Genomic DNA, 24,888 nt, shown 5'->3' on the forward strand with positions numbered 1-24,888 from the left:
TCTGATGTCAGGAGTAAAGCCAAGAGTATATCCTCACTTCTCAGCAATTGTATGATGAGTGGCTATTCTTGCACAGAAAAAAATAAACAGCAGAAACATTTTATATATGCATCGAGCTCTTTCTGGATTCTGTTTTATATCTCCAATTATACAATTTATCTGTTTATCATGAAAATAACCACCTTATGCCATATGTTTGCTGTATAATGCATTTCCTGTTACTTGAACAAAGGATACAAATGCCCCAAATATAAATAGAGCATTGAAAATATGATTTTGGAATGTAAACAGTGCTAGTCCCATATAGCAAAAGATTACATTCTCAGCCAAAAAATTCATGAACTCGAACAACTGAAATGAAAGAGAAACAAAATTATCATCCAGGTTAAAGTAGATGAATGGGTACTTATTGGGACAAGGTAAACATACTAAACTGGGCATTCAATTCATGATCTACAAATCAGCTCAGATTTTTTTAAAATATTAAGTCCAATAAACAAGATGACAAGCAGGTAGTTTAGCCTATTATATATAACTAAAACTCTCGTTCTCATGGTCAAAATGCTGCATCCTAGGACAACAATTTTTGAACCAAGTACTTTAAATAGTTTTACATACAAATTGTGTCCAAAATCCAGGACTCAAGACTCCCAAGGGAATGAAATTTGGGAAAATTGTTACTGTTTCAGTCTTACTGACTGCTGCTTGGCTACTATGGCCACATGATCTTTATTTTCAACTATCCATGACAGTTTCCTAGCCAGTCTCATAATCCCTTTTTCCCTCCCCAGTCAGCAGCAGTCACTTACCTGTCTGCTGGAAAGGGAAAGGAAGGATGCTTCCTGCCAGACTCCTACAAAGAAACTCAATAGGAAGCTGGCAGGAAGTTGGAAGTCACTCCTGCTCCCACTGCTTTTTTGCCTGCTCTGGGTCATTCTGTTTTTCTGTTTAGGTAAGAAAATATCTGAAATGATGACCCAGCAGGGTATAGGCTTTCTAGGATAGATAAATATAGAATCTGCTTAAGTAACAGCCATTCTTCTCTACTGCAGCATACGTCAAGTGTACTTTGTACAGGAATAAAAATGCGCAAAATCTTTCTCCGTTTCATGATTCAAGCCACATTATTTGTCCCACTTCAAATCTGTAAAACTGTTTTAATAAACATACAAAAATACAGGGATAGCTATACTGTTAGAATACCAGTTGACAATCTTATAAAATCATCAATATACAGTACACATTACATATACTGGCTAAAATGCTATAGACTACCATAGGATTTATGATAATGGAAACACTAGTTGCCTAGCACAAATCACTTTATTTTGTAATTATAGTTTTTAAAATCCCCTTAGAAAACAATTACTTCTATTGTTTCCTATGGGAATTTTAAAGAATATTTTCAAAACATTTTTGTCAAAAGCTGGCTAATTTTTCAGCATGCTGAATGGAAGGTAACACTCCACATGACCTCCCATCCCACCTACTCTTGTGGCCTTTTAAATTCTGTTCATTTGGAACACAGCCAATTCAAAATGTTTTGTTCTGACTACAAACCAAGCATCTGTGCCCACCCTTAATGCACCTGGAAGCTATTTGCCCAACGTGGTATGTAATGAAGCTATTATGTTAACATGGCACCAATATTAAATTTCAGGAAAAGTTTAAACTATTATAATAATTTTAGAACATCCAGAGTACTTGGAAAATTGCATCCTCTTCATATATATTATTTCTCACTTTTATTCTCTTTGCACCATAACCTTGCCTGCTGCAGATGTCACATATCTATGTATTCACCCTCTCCCGATAAAAGCAGCTCTCAATCTGAAACAGACTACTGTATCTACCCTTAAAGAAGGAGTGTGTGTGTGTGTGTGTGTGTGTGTGTTTGTGTTTTATAATACCAGTTGGAAAAACTACATCTTGACACATTTCCAGAAATCCAATCACACTTCGGGGATAGGTGGGTAGGGGAAAGGAAGAGATTACAGGCTTTTATTATGGAAAAGTAGACAATTTAGACTTAATATCATATGAGTTTTCTGGATGACACTAGAAATTGCCAGCTCTTTGCATATTTGTCCCACATGCTCAAAGCAATAAGTTTACACTTAATATTAACTCATGATTTTATGTCATGGTTTGTTGAATACAGTACAGTGGTATGAGTCACATATACTGCTATACTATAAACTAGGCTTTATAAAGCACAACATTTGGGTTCACAATGACAAAGCAAAAATCAAACAAACCATCTCATGACATAGTATGATGTATGAACCCAGCCTCTGTGCTTTTAAACTATGGTCAAAGAATAAACACTGAAAACTATCCTAATTTGTCTTACCCACTTTGATTTAGCAGTGGTTAGATTCAAGGAAGTTAGTCACCAATGCATTCATTTAGCAGAGAAGCACTCGTGAACTTCAGAACCAGTAGAAGCAAATGGAGAAATCCTCCATATTGATCTGAGAGTTCTTATTTTATGCTATATATTAAACAATTATCTCCAGAGAAAAAGCTGACAACATAGTTCACTTCTTCAAGTTGATCGGAATGGAAAATTATTAATGTGCTATTTCTGGTCAAATATGGCATCGTCCTCTGGAATGACTACATAGGTATTAAAACATGTCTTCAGCAACTCCAATTGAATACTTATGGTTCCAGCAATAAGGAGATATTGACTTCACACTATATTTTTTGAAATTTGAGACTATGAGCCAAATACATATTTAGGCTTGAAAAGGAAATACGGGAGGGAGGGGAAGATATAAACTTTTGAATCAACTTAAAAGAGATCACTCTTAAAAAATTATGACTATTCCATCAATCTAAAGTGAAAAGCATACAGTATAAGAACTCAGTGCACCATAACTATCTTATGGACCAATTCATTTTTCTTTCTTTCTTTATAGCATTGCAAAATAAAAAGGTTTCTTTCTGGAAGGTTTACTTTTACAGTTATATAGTTCTGTAAATGGCATGCCGCTAAAGCAAATAAAAAAACCCAGAAGTTCATATCCCCCTTCCTTTTCCTAGCTTAATTGCCAAAATAAAGAATGTACTAAAAGCAGATCAGTTTATGACACTCACCACTCTTCCATTCAATGTTTAGCTATTTCTTTGTCTGTCAAAAGATTCTTTTTTTGAAGTCAGCAGGTTAGCTATATTCAATCCTCTTTAGAATTAATCAAGGGATTCAGATAAAGTTAGCAGAGTATTGATCTTGAGATCATCTCTCTCCTTCAGGAATTCTATGCAGGGTACACTGAACCCTTGAAACTTTGTTGTTTTCAGTCAGGAACCCTCTTCAATGGTCTTTCGTCCATTCTAAATTCATAGATTTTCAACAGCTAACACTGTCTAAACCCCACTTGGTTTGCCAGCCATATTCTCTGTCTATTCCCAATCTAACCACATCTCCCATCTTCTCTTTCCATAGCACATTTCAGTCTCCTCTTTCCTTTCCGAGAGATTCTTTTTTTCCATGTGAAAATGTTATTTTTTTCAGCCCCAATTGTTTTTGTAGATCAACCTTAACCATCCTAGGCACAAGTTATATGTTTGGGAGATGATGGGACTGGATGGCAGACTCTGTTTACTTGCTCTGTAGAGTCCTTGGTGCTCTTTGAACTTGGTTGTTTGCTTGCAGATGTTTCATTAGTCAGCTACATAACATCACCTGTGCAAGTAAGTGTAGGGTTTGCTCCTTGTTTATATGCAAATAATTCTTGACTTATGATTGTAATTGTAATTGAGTCTGGAGTTATGGTCATAAGTTTTTGAGGTTGCTGAAGTGACCAGATCTGATTTTATGATATTTTTTGTGGTGATCATTAAATTCACTTGCTCATTTGGTAAATATGAGTAATATGATAGTGGAAACAAACATTTTAGAGGCATTGGCTTCCTTCACTGAATTTCTTTGTAGCCAGTTTGCGTGTGACAAACTTGTTATGTGAATTCTCCAACATGGCCATGGCTTGCACCTGAGAATAATGCTCACATAAAATTTTAGAAGTTATTAGTTGTGGTGTTCTTCCTTATAGTTTGTGAAGAAAGGTGTACTCAATCCTTCTGACCCAAGAAAACAGAATCTGGGCTAGTAGAAATGAATTTCAAATCTTTCAAACCTGACATAATTCACACACACACATACACACACACACACACACACATATCTAATGATACACAATTATTTGAGACAAGGGAGCACAGATTTTTGGATTTCAACAAAAGGAAAGGCACACTTTGAAGCCACATTCTCTATTGTTATGCCACTGAACTGACAGATGGAGCTGTAAATGTTTTAAGGATTCATTGCTATGTCTGTGTTCATCAGAAAGAAGTCATGTCTTCATTCCAAATCAGCTGCCCCGAAATCACTAAGACTAAAAGGTAAAAATGGTTTACCTTTTTTATTTTGCACCTATATTTGGATTAATGGAGCAGGTTACTGTTCATGGTTCAAAAGAAAAAAAAAATCAATCTCATTCTCTCTCAAAGCACCTTATAAATATAACATTTTCTTGCATCTTGCTATTACAGTCCTAACCTCTGGCAATCAATTCTATTTCTGAGGAGATAGAACACAATTTATCTATCTATCTTCCATTTGCTGAAAGAAAAACTTTTAGCCTAACATATCAGAATCTATTCTATGCCATGGCTTTTATGCTCAGGATAATGAGTTTATTTGCTTAATTTTAAAAACACTGCTATCACCTGTTGCTAGTATATCATAATTTAACATTCTTTTTTTCTGATAGATAGTATAATCTAAATTACTATAACAGAACACTAATATCATCTTAGTCCTGAAAGGCCTAAGAAGCCAGAAATGCTGCAGGCTGCTGAAAACATGACAATATAGTGAAAAATGGCACCTCCACATATTAGCAGGGATATTTGCAGGGTTTCATCAAGAAAGTCAATATGGCAACTGTGATGGTGAAATTAAAGCTCTGCCAATTTTTTGGGGGGGAATGTGTGTGTGTATTACATCTGCTGTGCCATAAAATCTAGTGAAAATTTCGACTGAACCATCATAGCTGCAGGGCTATGTATGGTATGTTTATATATATCCTTTTACAATCATTTGTTTACTTAACAATCTTCCAGATGTGCATATTTTTATACATAATCATAAGCAATACTGAAATTTTGATGAAATCAATATTTTTAAGTGAAATCTAAAGACATATTCCATATTCAGCATATAATAATATTATTTAGAAAGGATAATATAATTACCCTTGTGATGGATTTCTCCAGATCTCTTAGTTACAAATGAAAGATAATGATATCTGCAGACAAATTGTTCTGCATAAGGCAAGTGAGATCTTACAAAAATATCCAGAATCACCTTAAATTTCACAAACAGGTAAGAGTACACAGAACATTCTAGGATATAGTATTGATCTGTAGTTTCTCCAGAATGATTGAGAAAAAAAATATCTATAGGTCTGAATGAATAAGTAAATGATAGAAAACATATATTATATGAAAATAATACTCTAAAACTGCTAATTAGATGAAAAGTTGTATTTTTAAATCAGGGAAGCAAAACAAAAACTAATTTATTCTTGTTTATTATTTTCTAAGATATTATATTCCAATATGCACTACTTAACAGGATTTCAATTCATGCTTTTATATTTTAAAATTATGGAGGAGATAGAAAAGGTAATGTTGTTAGATCTGCACAGTTATAAGAAAATAGTTGAATCTTCAACAAACACAATACAAACAATGCAAATTTCTTTTTAGGTGCTAGTCTAAGCTGGGTGTAGGCAGCCATAGTAGCTATCCTTGAGTCTCCTTTTTATACCTTCTCTGACCATGACTATTGGTGCAGTTTTCTGTGATTCTGAGGCACAAAAATGTAAACAGTAATCTAAGTTCAAAATTCTTATTTAAAAAAAGAATTAAACATTTATCATATCCAAAACTCAGAAATTTCCCAGTTCCGATCCTAAGTAGACTGAAGATAGATGATGTCGTATCACTCTCCCTCTTTTGAGAGAAGGCTGTTCAGTTTTGACATAGATACCTTCTTTGACCCTTATTTCAAACCAGCAGTCCTCTCTGTCCAAAATGTGGACTTTGCTGTCTTCGAAAGAATGGCCTTTGTCTTTTAAATGCAGATGGACTGCTGAATCTTGTCCTGATGGGTTTGTTCTCCTATGTTGTGCCATGCATTTATGAACTTCTTTCAACAGAGGGGAAGGATATGACATCATCTATCTTCAGTCTACAACACAGTCCTTTTAACAGTTCCAAGAAGGCTCCACACCCATTTCCACCACTCAGCTGACCCTGACAACACAAATAAGCCTCCAGGTGGCATTAACAACTCACTAAAAGAATGCAAATGACCAGCTGTCTACAAGAATATAAATCCTTCCATTCCCCACCATCCAGTCAGAGCTGAAGACGCTTCTTAGATGAGAAGTGAAATGTCTTCAAAGAAAAAAAGGTGCCTCATGAAAAAGCACCTTTGGGATGGGCTCCAGGTAAAATGCTCTATATACTAGAAAGAAAAACCATATGCACAGGTATAGTATAGTAACTGTGAGAGGGATCTGGGAATCCTAGTGGACAATCATTTAAATATGAGCCAGCAGTGTGCTGCAGCTGCCAAAAAAGCCAACACAGTGTTAGGCTGCATTAACAGAGGGATAGAATCAAGATCACGTGAAGTCTTAATAGCACTTTACAATGCCTTGGTAAGACCACACTTGGAATACTGCATCCAGTTTTGGTCACCATGATGTAAAAAAGATGTTGAGACTCTAGAAAGAATACAGAGAAGAGCAACAAAGAAGATTAGGAGACTGGAGGCTAAAACATATAAGAAACGGTTGCTGGAATTGGGCATGCCTAGTTTAATGAAGAGAAAGATGAGGGTGACATGATAGCAGTGTTCCAATATCTCAGGGGTTGCCAAAGAAGATGGAGAAGCTATTCTCCAAAGCACCTGAAGGCAAGACAAGAAGCAATGTATGGAAATTAACCAAAGAGAAAAGCAACCTAGAACTAAGGAGAAATTTCCTGACAGTTAGAACAATCAGTGGAACAACCTGCCTCGGAAGCTGTGAATGCTCCAACACTGGAAGTTTTAAAGAAGAGACTGGACAGCCATTTGTCTGAAATGATATAGGGTTTCCTGCCTGAGCAGGGGGTTGGACTAGATGACCTCCAAGGTCCCTTCCAACTTTATTATTATTGTTATTATTATATTATTATCATCATCATCATCATTATTATTATTGGTGTTGTTATTGTTGTTATTGTTGTTATTATTGTTGTTGTTGTTGTTATTACAAGGCTTCTTACCATCCGGTATGTTTATAGACCTTCAAGAGAAATTTTGGTCTATAGAGCAGTAGCACTTGTAACACAAAGATGGAGTACATCAATATAATACTATATGATTTGCAAGGCAGATGTCTTATCTAAAGAAAAGTCTTTTATTTTTTCAAAGATGGAGCCTTACTATGATGTGGTGCTAGCTACCAGTTTGAATGCTTCAAACATGATTTGGACCAATTCCTGGAAATCACAGAGATCAAGGACACTTAGCCTTGATGGCAATGTCATTGTCTTTGAAGGGGAAACCATTAGGCTCCCTTGTACAATTGATTGTACAGTCCTGATTGCTGGGCTAGATGGGCCATAATACCAATCCATCAGTGCATTGCTTATGTTCTTATGTAAAATGCCACCTCTTGATTGGATTACAAGAGGGAAGATATGTTTTATATGTTCCATCTTATTATTTTGCTGATTAAGACTAAATAATAAAGTTTTATTATTTGTTCATAAAGGATGACATAAAATGAAGAGATTTTAGACTTAAATATTAGAAAGGATTATAAGTGTCTGAAATTGACTTTTCTTGATGAAGGGGAAAGTCATTTGTTTTTTTTCCCCTTTGGCATATTTTCCTTCATCCCTTTTTGCTTTTTCTTTCTTTTTTGTATTTTTCTTCATTTGTATTAAGGTTTTATATTTGTATTTTTAAACTTCAATAAACCTTTTTATTAAAAAAATTGAGATTTGTTGGAAGCTTTTGTTCTTCTGAATCTTTCCTTTAACACTACTGGATATGAGAAAGAAAAGAATCTAAGCAATTCCCAAAGCTGTGGTGTGAAATTTTACAGGATTCAAAAGGAAACTACTGCACACCATATAATGAATCTCCTAGTTCAGGGGTTTCCAACCCCCAGTTCGTGGAGCAGTACCGGGCCACGGCATGCCCGCAACCGGTCTGCACAAACAAGCAAAGCCCCATCCGTGGGATGCAGGCAGCACACAAAACCACATACTCTCTGGTCTGTAGAAAAACCTTTCTCCACAGAACCGGTCTCTGGTATCCAAAAAGTTGGGAACCTCTGTCCTAGTTGGCATTATTTATTAATTCATCTAATGTCTAAGTTCCCCAACTCCAAAATGATCCTGATTGATATCATAATTAAGAACAAAGATAAAAGAAAAACTATTTCCTGGAAGAAGCAAATGAAAAAGAACATTCTATTATTCTATTATCGTGTTATTCTGTTAGATTCAAAGATACTTTTTTAAAGAAACAATGTAATGAATTTGGGAATCCTCACTTATTAGACTATTTGTTTTGTTAAAAAGACACCTAAGGTATTTGAAGAAGTTATCAGTTAGTTTAAAATCCAAAGATTAATAGCTTATTCATGAAGATAATAAACTATATTTTATTTGCAAAAAAACCAGTCTTGCTAACCATCAGCTCCTTCACTTTAGTCTTTCTAGACCAAGAATGTTTTCTACTTTGTCGAAAGTCAAAAGTCAATGGTACAATAAGTATGAATAAATCCTGACGTTGTAGTAATTGTTCAATTTGGGAAGAGCAGATTAATTGTCTATAAAGGGCTTGCCCTAACTAGTACTGCAGCAAAATGTAGTGGACCATATCCAGAAAGGTTTTATTAAAAAGAATCAGGCCTTTTGTCAGTATTAGACACAACCACTTGTTTGTCTAGCTAAATGTCATACAATTCCATAGAATGCCAGATATAAAAGGATAGCTGTTTGGACAGTTTCCCAAATACTTATTGCTAAGAAGTAGCTGTAGTACAACTAACGCTAGCTATTAAATTCAGAATCCATACCAAACCTTCAACTTTATTGATGATTGTGAAGTAGGGACTTTGGAAATTTACCATATAGCTCTGGTCAAAGCAGAAATCTTCAAGGAGTCCAGCCATCTTGACAAGGAAGTTAGTGATGTTAGTTTATTATCTTGGTTACACAAAGTCTTCCATCTTAGAGTCATTGATCTGAACAAGAAAGGAGTTGCCCTTTGTAATATACTAAGGTTGGGGAATTAAAGACTCTTCAGATGTGTCCATGTTGATGTTAACAGTTGGTAGTTGTAGTTTCAGCTGCAGATTTCTCAGAATAGCTACTCCTCTACCTCTATATTGATCATGTCTTTAGCGTATGGATTTCAAGAAGGAGGACAAAGCCACTTGTGGGTCAGATGGAGCAACTCTACAGGCTAGATTAGGCCTATGGGTAGAGGTTCTTCATTCTTGCTGTAAGATTTAAGTCATATGCTGATAATAACTCTGAAACCATTCACTGAAATTTGCTTGGAATATTCTTTCCTTTCCTTTTCTATTGACAAATTTCATGTTACAAAATTGGTGGTATAGATTCTTTCTGAAGTCCAGCATCACAAGTGTCAGGTTGGCTCACATATCCAGGAACATATTGGTGCGCTCATTTCAATAAAAGTTGATAAATCAGAGTTGTTTAAATTAAAACACCAGATTGAGATTGACAAGGACTAGCTGTCCAGATCAGAAATATTTTAAATAACACTACTATTCACATTCTATCAATTTATGTAATTATTTTATTTTCAATGATTGACTGAAGGCAAAGTCAGTTTGACGCAGTGCTAGGGAGATGAGGCATGGAGGGAATACAGTAATATCAAACCTACAGTATATATTCACTACTTATTCACTAGAATAAGTAGGCCTTATTCTCATGTAAATGAACAATGTAGTACAGATACTAAAAATATTACAAATCTACATCTAATTTCATTCAACAAATTTCTCTCAGCAGGATAGCTTTCATCATATAGTTTCTATAAATGGTTATTGTTCTTAGTATAGTCCTTCTAAAAATTGTACTTGGATGTGGAATGTTAGTATTATTTTGATGTGAATTTCAAGGTCTCAAAGAAATGATCACATTCAAGCTAGCATTCTTTACAGATAGATGCTAAAAACTTTTCCATGGTTTTTCCATACAATTTCAATTAGATGTCCTGATTTGTGTATTTTATCACAGAAAAAGCATCGTATCAGCCTCCAATTCTCTTTTTAGAATATCATGATTAAAAGAGATTATATACTAACTGTACATAGAAAGAACAAATAAAGTGGGTTGTGGAAAAGTAATAAGAATCTACTAGTTATAATGCTCTAGTTAATCAACCTAAATGGTTGTTTTGATGAAACATCTGGATAACTTTTATCTATTTTTCCTACTTTCATGTCAAACGTGGGCTCCTGAATGTGATAATGGTATCTGAGTAGTTGCAGAAATATGTGTTGTGCTGCTGTCAAAATACAATTTTGAAGCATAGGTTTAGGATTATTATGTAGTCATATTAGAATTACAGTCTAAAATCAGCTATAAGCACATGAGAAATTATCTATGAAGTTGTTTTCATTTCAAGATTTCATGGGCAATTAAGATGAACATTTGCATCCCAAACCAAGAAAGCTGAACAGGAACAAGTATAGTTTTTGATTATAGAAGTAGTAAAAGATTATGAAAGCAATAACTAGAAGTGATATGACATATCAAAGCTAATATTAAAGGCAGTAAAGCATAACAAGGTAAGGAGGTTGAACAACAGAACTAAGGAAAGCATGTTATTTACTTGAGGGTTACAGATAGAGTGCTTAGATGTTGAGAGTAAGGTGACCCATTATTTTCACTGATTATAGGAATTTCTATTTTGAAGTTTCTGCCCCAACAGCATATATTTTCAAGTGTTTTCTTTCTCTAGGACCTGGAGAACACTCAGACAATTCATCTACTCCAGATGCTATATTCCCTACAGAACTCCTTGGCTTGTACTTTTCCTTATTTGAAATATGACACCTGCAATATTCACCTGGACTTAGTGGGTCTATGTTGGTAGACTTAGTGGGTCTAAGTTGTTTCAGAGGTACCTGAAACAAAAAGTAACATAACACACCTCACCATCAAATTGGATGTTACCACATCATTAAACATGGTCTAAAATTACCGAACTGCTTTATCTATTTCTTACAACAAAGCAGTTCAACTTCATTACTACCTAGAATCTACCTAGAATCTACAGAGCTATCTTCCATGAATTATGGTTCTCAGTTTTGAAAAGCATGCTTCACCTAAAGGAATTTTAATCCCCATTTGTGAGATGACAGGGAGAGGTGTGTCAGTGATTCCAAGCAAAAGACAAGATAGAAACTCCATCAAGCTATAAGCCTTTGAGCAAAGCATATATCCAGTAGAGGCCCAGGCTGACTTGATAAAAGGCACTGAAAACTATCACCAGCTCTGCGTATTTCATATCTACGATAACATTGATGCTTCTGGCCTCAAAAGAAAAAAAAACCTTTCTTAAATTTTACTTAGCAGAAGAATTGCCATTGCGTCTGCTAGCAAAGATCAGTTGTTGATATACTTCTCCCTTAATGAAGATACAAGCTTTGGGTTGTTGTTTTTTTTGTTTTGGTATAATGAAATCTCTCCAGGCTATATTGTCAGCTTGGTGAGATACCCAATTACTGTTGCAGAAGATACAAAGCAAGCAAGGGTTCAGAAAGATGGGGAGTTTGCATACTTTACCTGTTTAGTTCTCATTTTGCAGTCTGCTGACAGATTGTTGTATGTATAATGGGCCTGTGTGACTCCACAAAAAAGAACTGCCACTATTCCTGAAAAAAAGAAAAAAACACACACACACATTAAGCTCTTTTCATTTCTTCCTAGAATGTATTTGAAAGGAAAATGGGAGGATGGCGGGGGGGAAGAGAAGAGATTTGCCTGCTTGAAAAATAATTGAACAACATTAACTGCCTATAACAAAGCCATAAGAAGGTGTTATAATAATTTGCTTCAATGAACTAGTATTTAGCTTTGATCAAAATAATTTGAGGTCAGAAAGCTCTTGCATCTTGCTGTAATGTGACCTGCTTACTATAGATCTATACAGCTTTGTTGTTTGAAAATTGTATAACTCAGATCTGGGCATGTTTTGGTCCCTGGGCCATATCTGACCTTTTGGCTGTTCCTGTTTGGCTCATGTGAGGTCAATCAGAAATTAGAAATCAAACATAAATAAGTGGTACACCATGCACGCAACTGAGTAAATGTAAGTTCAGCCTATTGGCTCGGCGATCCACAACAGTCCCCATTTCTCATGTGGCCCTTTGGGAAAATTAATTGTACATCCTTGGTCTAACTCAGGGGTAGTCAACCTTGGCTCTTTTATGACTCGTGGACTTCAACTCCCAGAATTTCTGAGCCAGCTAAGCTGGCTCAGGAATTCTGGGAATTGAAGTCCACGAGTCATAAAAGAGCCAAGGTTGACTACCCCTGGTCTAACTGCTCAGAATTGCTATGAAATCATCCAAATACAATACTGATGTTTAATAGGATAATATCCTGGTCTGGTATATTCTCAATTGGGTCAGTCCATTGCAGTGTGCACAGGAAACCTGGTAGACTTTTCTTATCAGGCTGCCTCCTAACAACATAATACATCATTTGGTAAATTGGGGCTCCTTCTTATATTTCTAGCTGTGATATTATTAACACAAAGAGAAGGACTGCTGTCTTGTAAAATTTTGGTGCTAATTGAGTCGGCAATTCAAGAATAAAAGCAACATATCAGGTTCTTTTCTTAGATACATTCTAGATTGCATGACAAAATGACTGTGTAAAAATAATATCACCAACATTAATTTCTATTTTACACACCAATTAGTTATTGTCTATCCAGAAATAATTCACTTGACTTCACTGGTATCTACTCTCAGGTAAATATGAATAAGATTGCAATCTGGAACTGGGTTTGCACAACAGACACAGTTAAAATGTGCAAATAGCTACAATGTGCTTTTACAGATAAAAATTGCATTACAATGGATTTGCAACTGCATTATGTTCTTGACAATTTTATTAGTGAAAATATTTAATTTCCTTCAGGTTTTATTTATTTAATTTCCTTCAGGTTTTATTTCAAAATGCTATTGCTTACATAGCAATTGTTAAAAGAAAAAATAGTCATTGGTTCTCCTCATTAAAAGTTTGAGGAGCCTTCACTATCTAGAACTAAAAATAATTCCTTCATCCTTTCTTACTAAGCTGCATGTTCATTTTCAACAAAAAAATTTAAAGGTTCAGTTTTAAAGAAATACTGAAATGCTGAATTGATTGGTGCAACTTGGAGAAATAAAATTGTGGCTGCAGAAATAATACTCTTATTTAGTTGTTGATTACATAAAAAGTAGCCATGCCCAGCCTGAAAATCAAAAGATTTATTGTTCTGGATAATCTATTTTCAGATGGTGAAATTATCATCTGTAATCCCTTTTTAGGTGCAAATTTTAAAGATGATAGATAGTATTGTGCAAATATGTTTTATTATGCGTTATATATTTGAAGGGTGGGTTTGCTCCTGCAAAAGATGACATATGACCAAGGACAAAAGAACCAGCAGGATAACCTACAAATATACTGCTACAATGATATCTCTGAGTCATAATGTAAATGAGGCAATATATTTCCTAATCTGCTGCTAAGAAATTTTTATTAATATATAAGCAGTTGAAAAGTTGGCAGTTTTGTTTTTCTTTTGAATGAATCATTCAAATTAAATGAAATTTTAAGTTTTATTAAATCTACAGCCATCCAACACAACCAATCCTGGAAGGCTTATTATAAAAGCAACCAATAATATTCTCTCCTCTGCAAGATGGCCAAAACCAGGCATAATTGTACAAAACATTCAACAAGGCAACATGTCAGCTTAGGGGAGAAGAATCAGGTCCTTAGGACTTGCTTAAATCATGTCAGGTTTTGTGCAATATGAATACAATTCCAGGCAGAAGGCACCACCAAAAAGAAACCTCCACCTATTTCAGGTAATGACAAAGGCCTTGTCAAACCACCCACTAAATTCTTGACAAAAATCTGTCTCTGAAACCCAGGACCCTGGCTACATACAATATATAATAAACCCAACTGATGCATGCCTACAGCCCAACTTCAACAAAGGGTTTCTCTTTAAGTTATATGTGGAGTAGACCCTCTGGAAGCCATTAATGCTTTCTGATGACATCCAGCCCCTAACCTTCCAGCCCAGTCTCAAGGTTGGTGTCACACTTGAACCTCCAAGAGAAGACCTCATCCACAAATCTTGGTAAAACATGCCAGGTCAATGCCTTATCAAGGATAAAATCATTTGTCATCATTAGTTGGAGGTTGGGATCACTGAGGATTCAGTGAGCTGGTTTCAGATTGAATTCTGGGGACCAGAAGGAGAATCACCTGAAGATATCAGAACTGCCTTCCCATAGGTAGTCACCCTTAAATTTTAACCATATCTTTCCTCTGCCTGCCATAGATATTATGGTGTGTCCTAGTTGACCCTCAGGCTTCTCAAATATCATGCCATTGCAATCTCAAACACAGGCCCCAGTCAACAAATCATCTATCAACTTAATTGCCTAGCCTCACCTACAAAAAACACAGCTGCTTCTTCAACATAGTTCTCCAAGAATATAGCTTAAGGGTCCCCAACCCCCAGGCTGCACACTAGTACTGGCCCATAGCCTGTTAGGACCTGGATTGCGCAAGCGGTGGATTAGCAAAGCTTCAATGTACACGTGCATGTGTTCTAGAATTAGCACATAATACTAATTTAACCAGTTCTAGATAAAATTGCTAAGCTGACCACAAGCATCATATTTATTTCTTTAAAGCTCTGGACCTGATCTCTGTTGCAGTAAATTAAAATTATATTATAAACTACATAATAATTATAATTATATTACTTGATTTAAGGTAATTTAAAATCTGAGTTTGATGTTGGTTTTACTTTTCCATTTTTCCTTGTCTGGTTTAGCTTTTAGAATTTAGGAATGATGTTTGTCTGTTTTTGAATCTTAGAACTGCTAAATGTATTGATCCACATTGATTACCTGCTCTAGAGCGTTCTCAATTTGACCAAGATGTTGATTTTCAGGTCTAATCCACTTAAAGCTACTTATGATGAAGCAATGAAGTTATTTTTAACTCCATTACTTCTGAAAGGATTGTATATGCTGTATTGATTGCCACCATGGAAGAACTAATAATGAACTAAATATATAATATGAAAAATCTGTTGAATAATCATGGGTTTAGCTGTACAGTATGGATTTTCCTCATCAAAGAATATAATAAAAATAATTTGTTCTGAGGTCCACAAATAATTGGGAGAAAGAAAATGGTATAGGTTCAACTAAATCTTAAATCTTATAACTGAGAAATGTGTTAAAATGTTTGACACATTTATTTATATAAAAATTACTTTGCTCTGGAATTTTCAACTGATTCTTTTGGGTAAGAAAAGTCCTCTGGAAATAATCTGGGCAAATTTGCATCACACCAAATCCAAGGTGGCAAGATTTCTCTATGAAGTGTTTTAATTAGAATGTCTCACACAACTGGATGTCAGAGTGTTGCTTTCAGGCGTGTGTCAATTGAACTGTGCCAGTGAAAACTGGCAAGCTTGACAGTACTTGCAGATTTTCATCAGAGAACTCCAGAAAAACATCAGAAAAGTGACTGAGTGAAGGCAGTCATATAGGGACATAACAATTTACCTTGACATTTGAGTACCAACATTTGAACCTTGTTCTAAATGAAGATAAATTTTACATGTTTATTTTGGCTAGGTATTATCATTCCCTTTAACCAACCTCATGTGTATGAACTATGAGCTTTCTATTTTGTAATGGATTCTATGGAAGAAATTGAATTATATATTCAGAATGCTGTGAATTCATGCAGAAATAAAATAAAATAAAAATATAGGTACTAGAATGGAGCTGAGAGCTTCCTTAAAAATATGAATAAAAAGAACTACTAGTGAAAAGGATTTCAAAAGTGATAAATGATTTTTCCCAGTTCCATAAAGAACAGAGCAGGAGAACCATAATTCTCTTTGGTCGTATATCATAGGCATAAGCTTTCCTCCACAAGATCTAATATACATATTAATCCTGAAGTATACTATAAGTCAAGGAGTATCCCATTCTCTTCCAATAGCGCTTATCAAGAAATTAAGTGGGATGCTACATTTGTAAAATATATAGCATATGAAAGATGATAATGATTAAAGATTCCTGAAGAATCCATTTGGAAGCCGTTTCATAAAAATAGTTTATGCATTTACAGTATCTCCTATATTCACAAACATCTAACATTAAATTTTATTGCACAAACTGGAAAAAATAATTGTAATAATTTGAGCAATTTCTTTTCCAATGAAGGTTGTAAGGTTCTGTAGGATTTGTTTAAAAAAAATTCTAATTGGATCTGGAATATCCACACCTTGGCTTCTAAATTATTTTACATCTGCTATATAAATGTAAAACCCATATGTGAGCACTATAACACTATAATTACTGTTATTCCATATATATAAATGAACAGGAAAAAGTTTCTAAATCATATAAAAGAAGAAACTTCAGTATGTCACTTAAGTGTGAAAACATGATTTTACCCTATGTCTTAAGATCTAAAAATGGAAATGTATGCTTAGATTGGCCGTATGTCCAGCAACAAAATTATCATAGAAAGCTTCTCTAGTTTCATTACAAGAAAGCCAAATTTTCTTTTAATGATAGATTTTAAATAAAAATCTTCAAACATTTCTAAAAAACAGGAATAGATGAAAGTATCCTATTCCAGGGGTAAGACTAATTTTTATAATTATATAAAATTTATTTATTAGATTTGTATCCCGCCTTTATTGCTCTATGTTTTTTATTAGAAATTAGTTTCATATTTTTTCACTATTTCTTTCATATGAATTACAAATATTCCACTAATTCAATTCATATAATTTATTTCATAAATGTAGAGAGATTTTCCATTAATTTTAATACTTTCTTTTTCTAGACTTGTTTGCTTGCTTTCTGTGAATGAGAATAAATTAATGTGTATGTGTATGTATATATACACAGATAAACACATACATATATATGTGAGGGTTATTGTAGGTTAGACACATCACCACCAGATGGATTCATAGCAGGCTGACTGGCCATATTACGTGTGTGGTCCTCAATGGAACTGCATCTACATGGAAGGACATGTGTAGTGGGTTGCCCCAGGGCTCTGTTTCGGGCCCAGTGTTCTTCAACATCTTCATCAATGATTTGGATGAGGGGATAGATGGGGAATTCATCAAATTTGCAGACGACACCAAGCTGGTAGGAATAGCCAACACTTCAGAAGATAGGCTTAAGATATAGAAGGATTTGACAGACTTGAACATTGGGCGCTATCTAACAAAATGAAATTCAGTGGTGAAAAAAGTAAGGTTCTATATTTAGGCAAGAAAAAACAAATGCACAGGTATAGTATAGGTGTACCTTGCTCAATAGTAGTAACTGTGAGAGGGATCTGGGAGTCCTAGTGGACAATCACTTAAAGATGAGCCAGCAGTTGTGCTGCAGCTGCCAAAAAAAGCCAACACAGTGTGAGGCTGCATTAACAGAGAGATAGAATCAAGATCACATGAAGTGTTAATACCACTTTACAATGTCTTGGTAAGGCCATACTTGGAATATGGCATCCAGTTTTGGTCACCACAATGTAAAACAAGATGTTGAGACCTAGAAAGAGTATAGAGAAGAGCAACAAAGATGATTAAGGGACTGGAGGCTAAAACATATAAGGAACGGTTGCTGGAATTGGGTATGTCTAGTTTAATGACGAGAAGGAGGAGGGGTGACATGATAGCAGTGTTCCAATATCTCAGGGGTTGCCACAAAGAAGAGGGAGTCAAGCTATTCTCCAAAGCACCTAAAGGCAGGACAAGAAGCAATGGATGGAAACTAACCAAAGAGAAAAGCAACCTAGAACTAAGGAGAAACTTCCTGAGTTAGAACAATTAATCAGTGGAACAACCTGCCTCTAGAAGTTGTGAATGCTCCAACACTGGAAGTTTTTAAGAAGACACTGGACAGCCATTTGTCTGAAATGGTATAGGGTTTCCTGCCTGAGCAAGGGGTTGGACTAGATGACCTCCAAGATGCCTTCCAACATCATCATCATCATCATCATCATCATCATCATCATCATCATCATCATCATCATTATTATTTACCTAGATTCCCATCACAAAATTCAAAAGCAGGGGATAAGAAAAATAAAAGGAAACTTAACTGAAACTAATTTATATTAATACCACTATAACTTTCTAATCTTGCAAACCATTCTGGCTTCCATAAAATTCCTACACTGCTTCACACATTGCCTTTTTTCTTGAAATTTCTTACATTTTTCTTTTGAGGAACTCATCAAATTTATTCATAAGATTTTCAATTTTCCTCTATCTCTTGATCCATTGATTTTTTTATGTTTTATTTAATCAATCTTCATTCACATTCTTGATACAATTACATAAACTCAACAAGCTTTTTCATAATAGTCGCTTGCATTTGTATTCAGTCCACATTCATTCAATAGCCATTCATTCTTTACTATATTGATTGTTCCTTTATCAAATGTTTTAGTTAGCACATTAATATACTTCATTCACCTATAAGTTTCTCTTGATGTACTTAGCTTTCATTTTTATATAACAAAACAGGAAAAGATATCCTTTTACACACATTTTTGCTGTTTTTGATTAATATTCAAACTATATACAGTACTACATATTACTTTTCTACCAGTATTTTTACATCCTAAAACCTCTCCATTTCTTCATCTTTGTTGAACACTGCATCAAAGTACACAATTCCACACATATCTTTGTATGATTTCACACATATCTTTGTATCACAGTAAAACGGAACCTCCTAATTACCTCAGTGGGACGAAATACTTACCTGTAAGGCCAGCAGCTTCAGCAGACAAGAAGGCACTCCATGATAAAAGGAAAAACAAGCCAGTTTCCAACATGGGGAACTCACACAGTTTAGTAAACTTTGTCAAGTGCTAAAGGAAAAAACAGCTAAGGAAAAAGAGCAATTGTTTTAGTTTTCAGACTTGATTTTGTAACATTAAGTACAGTACTAGTATGAAAAGAACTCTTATACACTCAACAGTATTTTGAAGAAGTGAAGTTAAAATGAAGAGTTGTGATGTTCAAACTGCCACTGAATAATCATAAAATTCCCTTTATCCACTGATTCTCAACGGGTTGGGTTTATATAAGTTACTGAAAATTCTTAATCATTGATATGCTGGTTGAAACAATTAGGCAGTTAAACATTTCTGGATCCAAGGGTGAGACCAGAGCTATATTATTTGGGATTAGTAGTAGCCTTTGAGTGGATACAGTACATGAGTGTCATACTGTTAAGTGTATGTGTGCCTATGTTTGTGTATGGAACTAGATTCCATTAAATTCTAGTTAATTTAAATGTAATTGACTATAATTTTAAAATAATTATGATAACATTTTCCCATATAGTCAATAGTAGTGAAATTATAATTTGGAGCCCCTTTTGTAAATGTTCTGGTGGCTTTTCTCTCTCTTGCTTTTAATATGATGGGGACATCGAGCAGTGAATGTTTGATGTAGATCAATTCATACATCCATTGTCTGTGGAAAAATATAAATCCAGTGGGTTCAATGGGAATAAGTACTGTATGAGTCTTTTTCTTTCTCAGAATCCTGACTGTATACAAAACTAAGAAAAAATATCTTCAAAAGATATGACCAGGTCAAAAAATTATTCATGCTGTGGATAATTTCCCTTTGAATTTTAAGAAAAGAGATATTTTAACTACAAATAATTTGCAGTGATTAACACTTTCCATTTCCAACAAGTTTATGCTTTTCAGAGTCTATTGGAAAAGCTTAATTAATTTTGCTTGTATGAATATTTATTTCACAAGCAATTTCAAGGAAAATATTCCTGGATATGTTTATAACTGTTCATGCTTTGAAATAATTGACTACATCATTGATTTGGACAGATATAACTTTAATTTCCCATTATTAGTTCTATTCATATTATTCATAATTCTAGTTCAACTTTGCTTTACAATGTTTTCAGGTCATAGAAATAAATTTGTTATAAAGTCAAACGACAAACAGGCCGATCAACTCAGAATGACCTCAAGGATTATAATATTTTAAGCTAAGGGGAAGGTCATTGCTAGCTTAGTGGAACCTATTTAGTGTTAATTTAAAAAGTAAAAATAGGCATATTAAGATTTTAGTAAATCAATGGAAAAAATATTACATACAGACATTTTGTCTAGAGATAATAATTTCATTCCATTGTGTTAAGGCATTATTTGTGCAGTATGTTGCATATATTATCTAGAATCCTTTATGTTCACTCAATTGATTACCCAAGGCAACATGGCAAAGTGTAAAATAAGCACTTTATATTAAGATATGATAACATCACTGACTATATGGTTTCTTTTGAGTTTTGGCTTGTGTTTAAATTAAAAATTAGTGCATTAACAATCCATAGAAACTTATCACACTTTTCTATGGCAAAGAGCCAAAAATCATGCCTCTGAAAATTGGTAGTTCTGCCACTGAATTTTAGTGGTACAGCCTGGAGATATTCAGGGAACTGTAAGAGCCTTCTAACATTTATTTAACAGCATCAAATAAAATTGATCTATTCCAAGGTGAAAAAGGCTTTGGAATTTGGCATGGTCCAAGACTGTCAGCTCATAGACAGCTTAGATTCAAGCTATCCAAAATACGTTTGGATTGTTTCTGCTGACTGAGGTGGGGTGTCTATACAATTTGTAGATGAAGATTAATCTTGATGGAATTACCTTTCCATGATATATGCTAATTAAGGTTATTAAATCTGGATTAAAAACAAGTAACATTGTATTATCCGCTCTATAGTTACATAGAATATACATTATTATTTTTATTCTTTCTATAGCTTGTTAAAATTCTCATTAAATGAATTTTTATTTACTTAATAAGCTTCTGCATTTCTGTTTAACAAAATAGCAGGGCCTTTGGCAATAAGAAAACTATCGTATAAAAAATTTGTTATGAGAGTATATTTGGAAAGTTATGGATCTGGATATGTTTATGCTTATGCAGAGTTTCGGGAGGGGCTTGGTTTTTACCTCCGAAGCTTCATTATACCTTCTTTTCTGTATATTTTTTAAAGTCTTTTAAATATCTGTCAGATTTTCATGCTACTTCAGAAAGAAACTCATCCAGCAATGAGAGAATATAGGATGTGTGAAAGAAAGAACTTTTGCAAATGTCAGTTAAATTTCACAGCCTTATGTTGTATAGTTAAACATAATTTACCCAGAGGCTGTGAAATATTTTATACCTCAATGAGCCTATAATTATATATTTTATTTTAAACAAATCACTTTGTTTTTCAGAGTAGCTAACAACATAACCCAAAAATGTGAACCTGAAAAAAACTATCTTCCTAAACTAGGATGAAAAAAAACCCACTGATAAAGTAGCAGCAAAACATGTGTTTTGGCATAAAAATGTTTTAATTTATCTACTGAAGGATAAAGGCACAACCATTGTATTACTGAGGAGACTTAAAAAAATATAGTTTTCAGGAGAGTGTTCCTGATAGTATTTTGTGACAAGCAAGCAAACCATCATAAAGAATTCTGTTGCCTTCCCTTTCCTGGATCACAGACCATTTGCATCTAATGAAGTGGATTGTGATCTGGGAAAGTTAAAGGGGTAATAAACTAGTCTTTACCGTGCTATGTTATACTTCATTGCTTTTTTAAAAAATGCAGTGAAGCTAGTGAGGCCGTATATTGAAGTGGAAGACAGACACAAGATCTTTTGCATTAGCAATTTATAGCATAAACCAGCCTTTGTTAATAAAGAAAGCTTTACACTACACAGTGATGTCTAGGTAATGCTGTAAATTACTACTCTGGAGATACTCCATAAAGGGAACACATGCTTTGTTCCTTGCTCACATTCCTCAAAGAACTGTCCTGTCTTTGAGCATTTTATCTCCACAGGGGCAAAAACCAGTTACTTATAAATTGTTAACTCCTCTTTCTTTTATAGCAATAGCTCTTATTCTACATTGCTACAGAAAAGTGCCTCCTAGAAGCACAGATATTTTTTTTTGTTTGTTTATTCATTAAAATTCTTCTAAATTTATATTAAAAAAACCAACTAAAGTTCTAATTCAAGGCAAAATGTATCATTCTTTTCCACAGGAGACATTCACTGACAGGCTGCCCTGAAAGAAAACAGAAATATGACTGCAAGAAAGAGAATCAAAAAAATGTAAGAAACTGTCTTGGTTTTAAACACTCTAAATGTCTACCTTGTTGCAGACACTGAGTAAATATATTAGTTATTTTTAAGTCATCCAGTCTTTTAACTATGGCTTGTACAAATTCCTGATATGGATACTGACTAAGTAATGTCATCAGAAGAAATAAATGAATGAATCATATATAACTTAAGCAGGAAGATGATTATAGAAGGCTATTTACCCTCATTTTCATTCTTCCCATCTGTTAACACTTCCAATGGTCAGATTAACAAATTTGCATATGCATTGAAGCTCATCTGCAGCTGCAAATTATGACAGAAATTACTTTAGAGCCAATAGAGATTATATTTATGGCATCTCTAAAATCTTAAAACACAAAGTCTTATTCGATGTGAAACATGAAATGGTTGCATTTTACTGCACCTGATTTTCCAAACATACTCTAATTTGGCAACAAAGGATATTAGTGCAGTGACAATTGCATAAGCGGAGCCCATAGAAAAAGATCCAGCAAAGATCCCTAAAAAATTCCCCACTGATTGGAAGAAGGCAGCAGCATCAAAGGTGTTGGGATTCTCCTTGGGACTGTAAATTGATATTGAACTGAAATAAAGACAAAAAGAAGAGAAATATAATGAATTTTTCTCACATAGCACAGATTCTAAAATCAAGAGCTTAAGGATGCACTTTACTAAAGTCTAGCAGTTACTCCTTGGGGCTGCTATTACATCCAAATGTTATGGCATAACAAAATAAGGTTTATTTTTCAAGGCAATATCATTTGCCACTGTCTCATTTTGCCAATCTGTAAACATATGTCACAGTGAACATAATTTTCAACCCAACTAGACGTCAGAACTTGGTAGATAACATAAAAAATCTACAGGTGAGTTAGATGCCTTTGAATTATTTATTGGCTATATGTATTCTGTATGTTCACAAATATTCCTGATAAAAAAGATTAGTTTTATAGCTCAGTCACACATGCACAGTACAAATTATGGAGCATACAAAATCTTCAGCAGTGATCTCATAAACTGTTACAGTTGTGTCATTCATAGCTTTACCCTTCATAAACCAAATTTGGAGCATGTCAACAGTTTCACAATATGAAGCCCCAGGGAAACACAAATCAAACATTTCCTTCCAAAGCAAAGAAATAATTATCTCTACCAGAGTTCTTTTTTTTTATGCCCAAGTCTTTGGCTGCTGACATCAAGATTATATCATTATGGAAAATTAATGCTATGCCATACTGGGAAGATCATCTAGTAAAAACATTTTAATTTCCTGCTCAATAGTAGATATGAGTGACCTAGAATGTTAATAATATTGTCAGATTGGCATAATCTTTTCATTATAACATTAAATGCAACTTCATCTGCACCAAATTCTAATTAAGAATCTTTTTTTTTTCTTCCTGAGACCCTTTTATTTTAGTCCTTTTTCCTGATGGATATGGAGTTCTTGGTACAGGATTTCCCAAAAAGTTATATTGCCATAAAGTACTTAATATCTTTAATATTAAATATGATAAATTGTTTCAAATTGGATGAAGAAATATTAATAACTATGCTGATGATATGCCTATGTCCAGTCTCTTCTTAAAAGCCTCTAGTGATGGGGTAGCCACAACTTCTGAAGATAATTTGTTCCACTGGTTAATTGCCCTCACTGTTAGGAATTTTCTCTTTAGTTCTAGGTTGCTTTTCTCCTTGGTTAGTTTCCATCCATTGTTTCTTGTGCAGCCTACAGGTGCTTTGGTAAATAAGTTGGCCCTCTCTTCCTTGTGGCAGCCTTTCAAGTACTGGAAGATCCTATCATGTCACCCCTGATCCTTCTTTTATCTAGACTAGATATACCCATTGCCTCTTCCGCATGTTTCCAACCAATAGTATCCTATATTGGAAAATAGAAAAGAATCTTATATTATGTCATAGATATAATAAAATTTCAGTTTATGCAGGCAGAGTTCCAAGTTTTCACTCATATAACTTCATATAACAGAAGGACGGCAAAGCTGGTTGACATCTAGGAGAATCAGAATTTGGGCAAGAAAGTGAAGTCTCTATTTTCTATTCTACACATTACTATTTTTAAAACTATAGGAGGTGTGGATTGCTATGTTATTGTATGTTACTAGTTTAAGGGTATAAACAGTGTAAACTATTCTGCAATTGTTTTTTTTAATAATTCACGATAGTCCTTGCGGTACACATAACATCATATTTTATATTGTGGCAATTTGGTATACCTGTTTGGAAAGTTTTTCCATGACAGAGTATAACAATGGCAGGCATATAACTCCTCTTTACTTAGTATTCCACACATCCTTAAT

At 34.3% G+C, this 24,888-nt stretch overlaps 1 protein-coding gene across 1 annotated transcript in view; it reads right to left on the bottom strand.

Annotated features, from left to right (window-relative positions):
* Nucleotides 1–222: 222 nt before the first annotated feature.
* Nucleotides 223–24,888, bottom strand: part of LOC107293169 (sodium/hydrogen exchanger 9) — a gene marked incomplete at its 3' end in the record, with an annotated part of 98,060 nt that continues 73,394 nt past the window's right edge. Inside the window, exons 7-10 of the mRNA XM_015822312.2 lie at nt 23,015–23,153; nt 19,170–19,275; nt 11,905–11,993; nt 223–351 (exon numbers count right to left, since the gene is read on the bottom strand). Coding sequence (XP_015677798.1) covers nt 223–351; nt 11,905–11,993; nt 19,170–19,275; nt 23,015–23,153 — 463 coding nt within the window. The remainder of the gene's footprint in view (nt 352–11,904; nt 11,994–19,169; nt 19,276–23,014; nt 23,154–24,888) is intronic.

The sequence above is a fragment of the Protobothrops mucrosquamatus genome, unplaced genomic scaffold (assembly GCF_001527695.2).
Source record: "Protobothrops mucrosquamatus isolate PMUCROS unplaced genomic scaffold, P.Mucros_1.0 scaffold1522, whole genome shotgun sequence".
In the NCBI taxonomy this organism is placed as follows: domain Eukaryota; kingdom Metazoa; phylum Chordata; class Lepidosauria; order Squamata; family Viperidae; genus Protobothrops; species Protobothrops mucrosquamatus.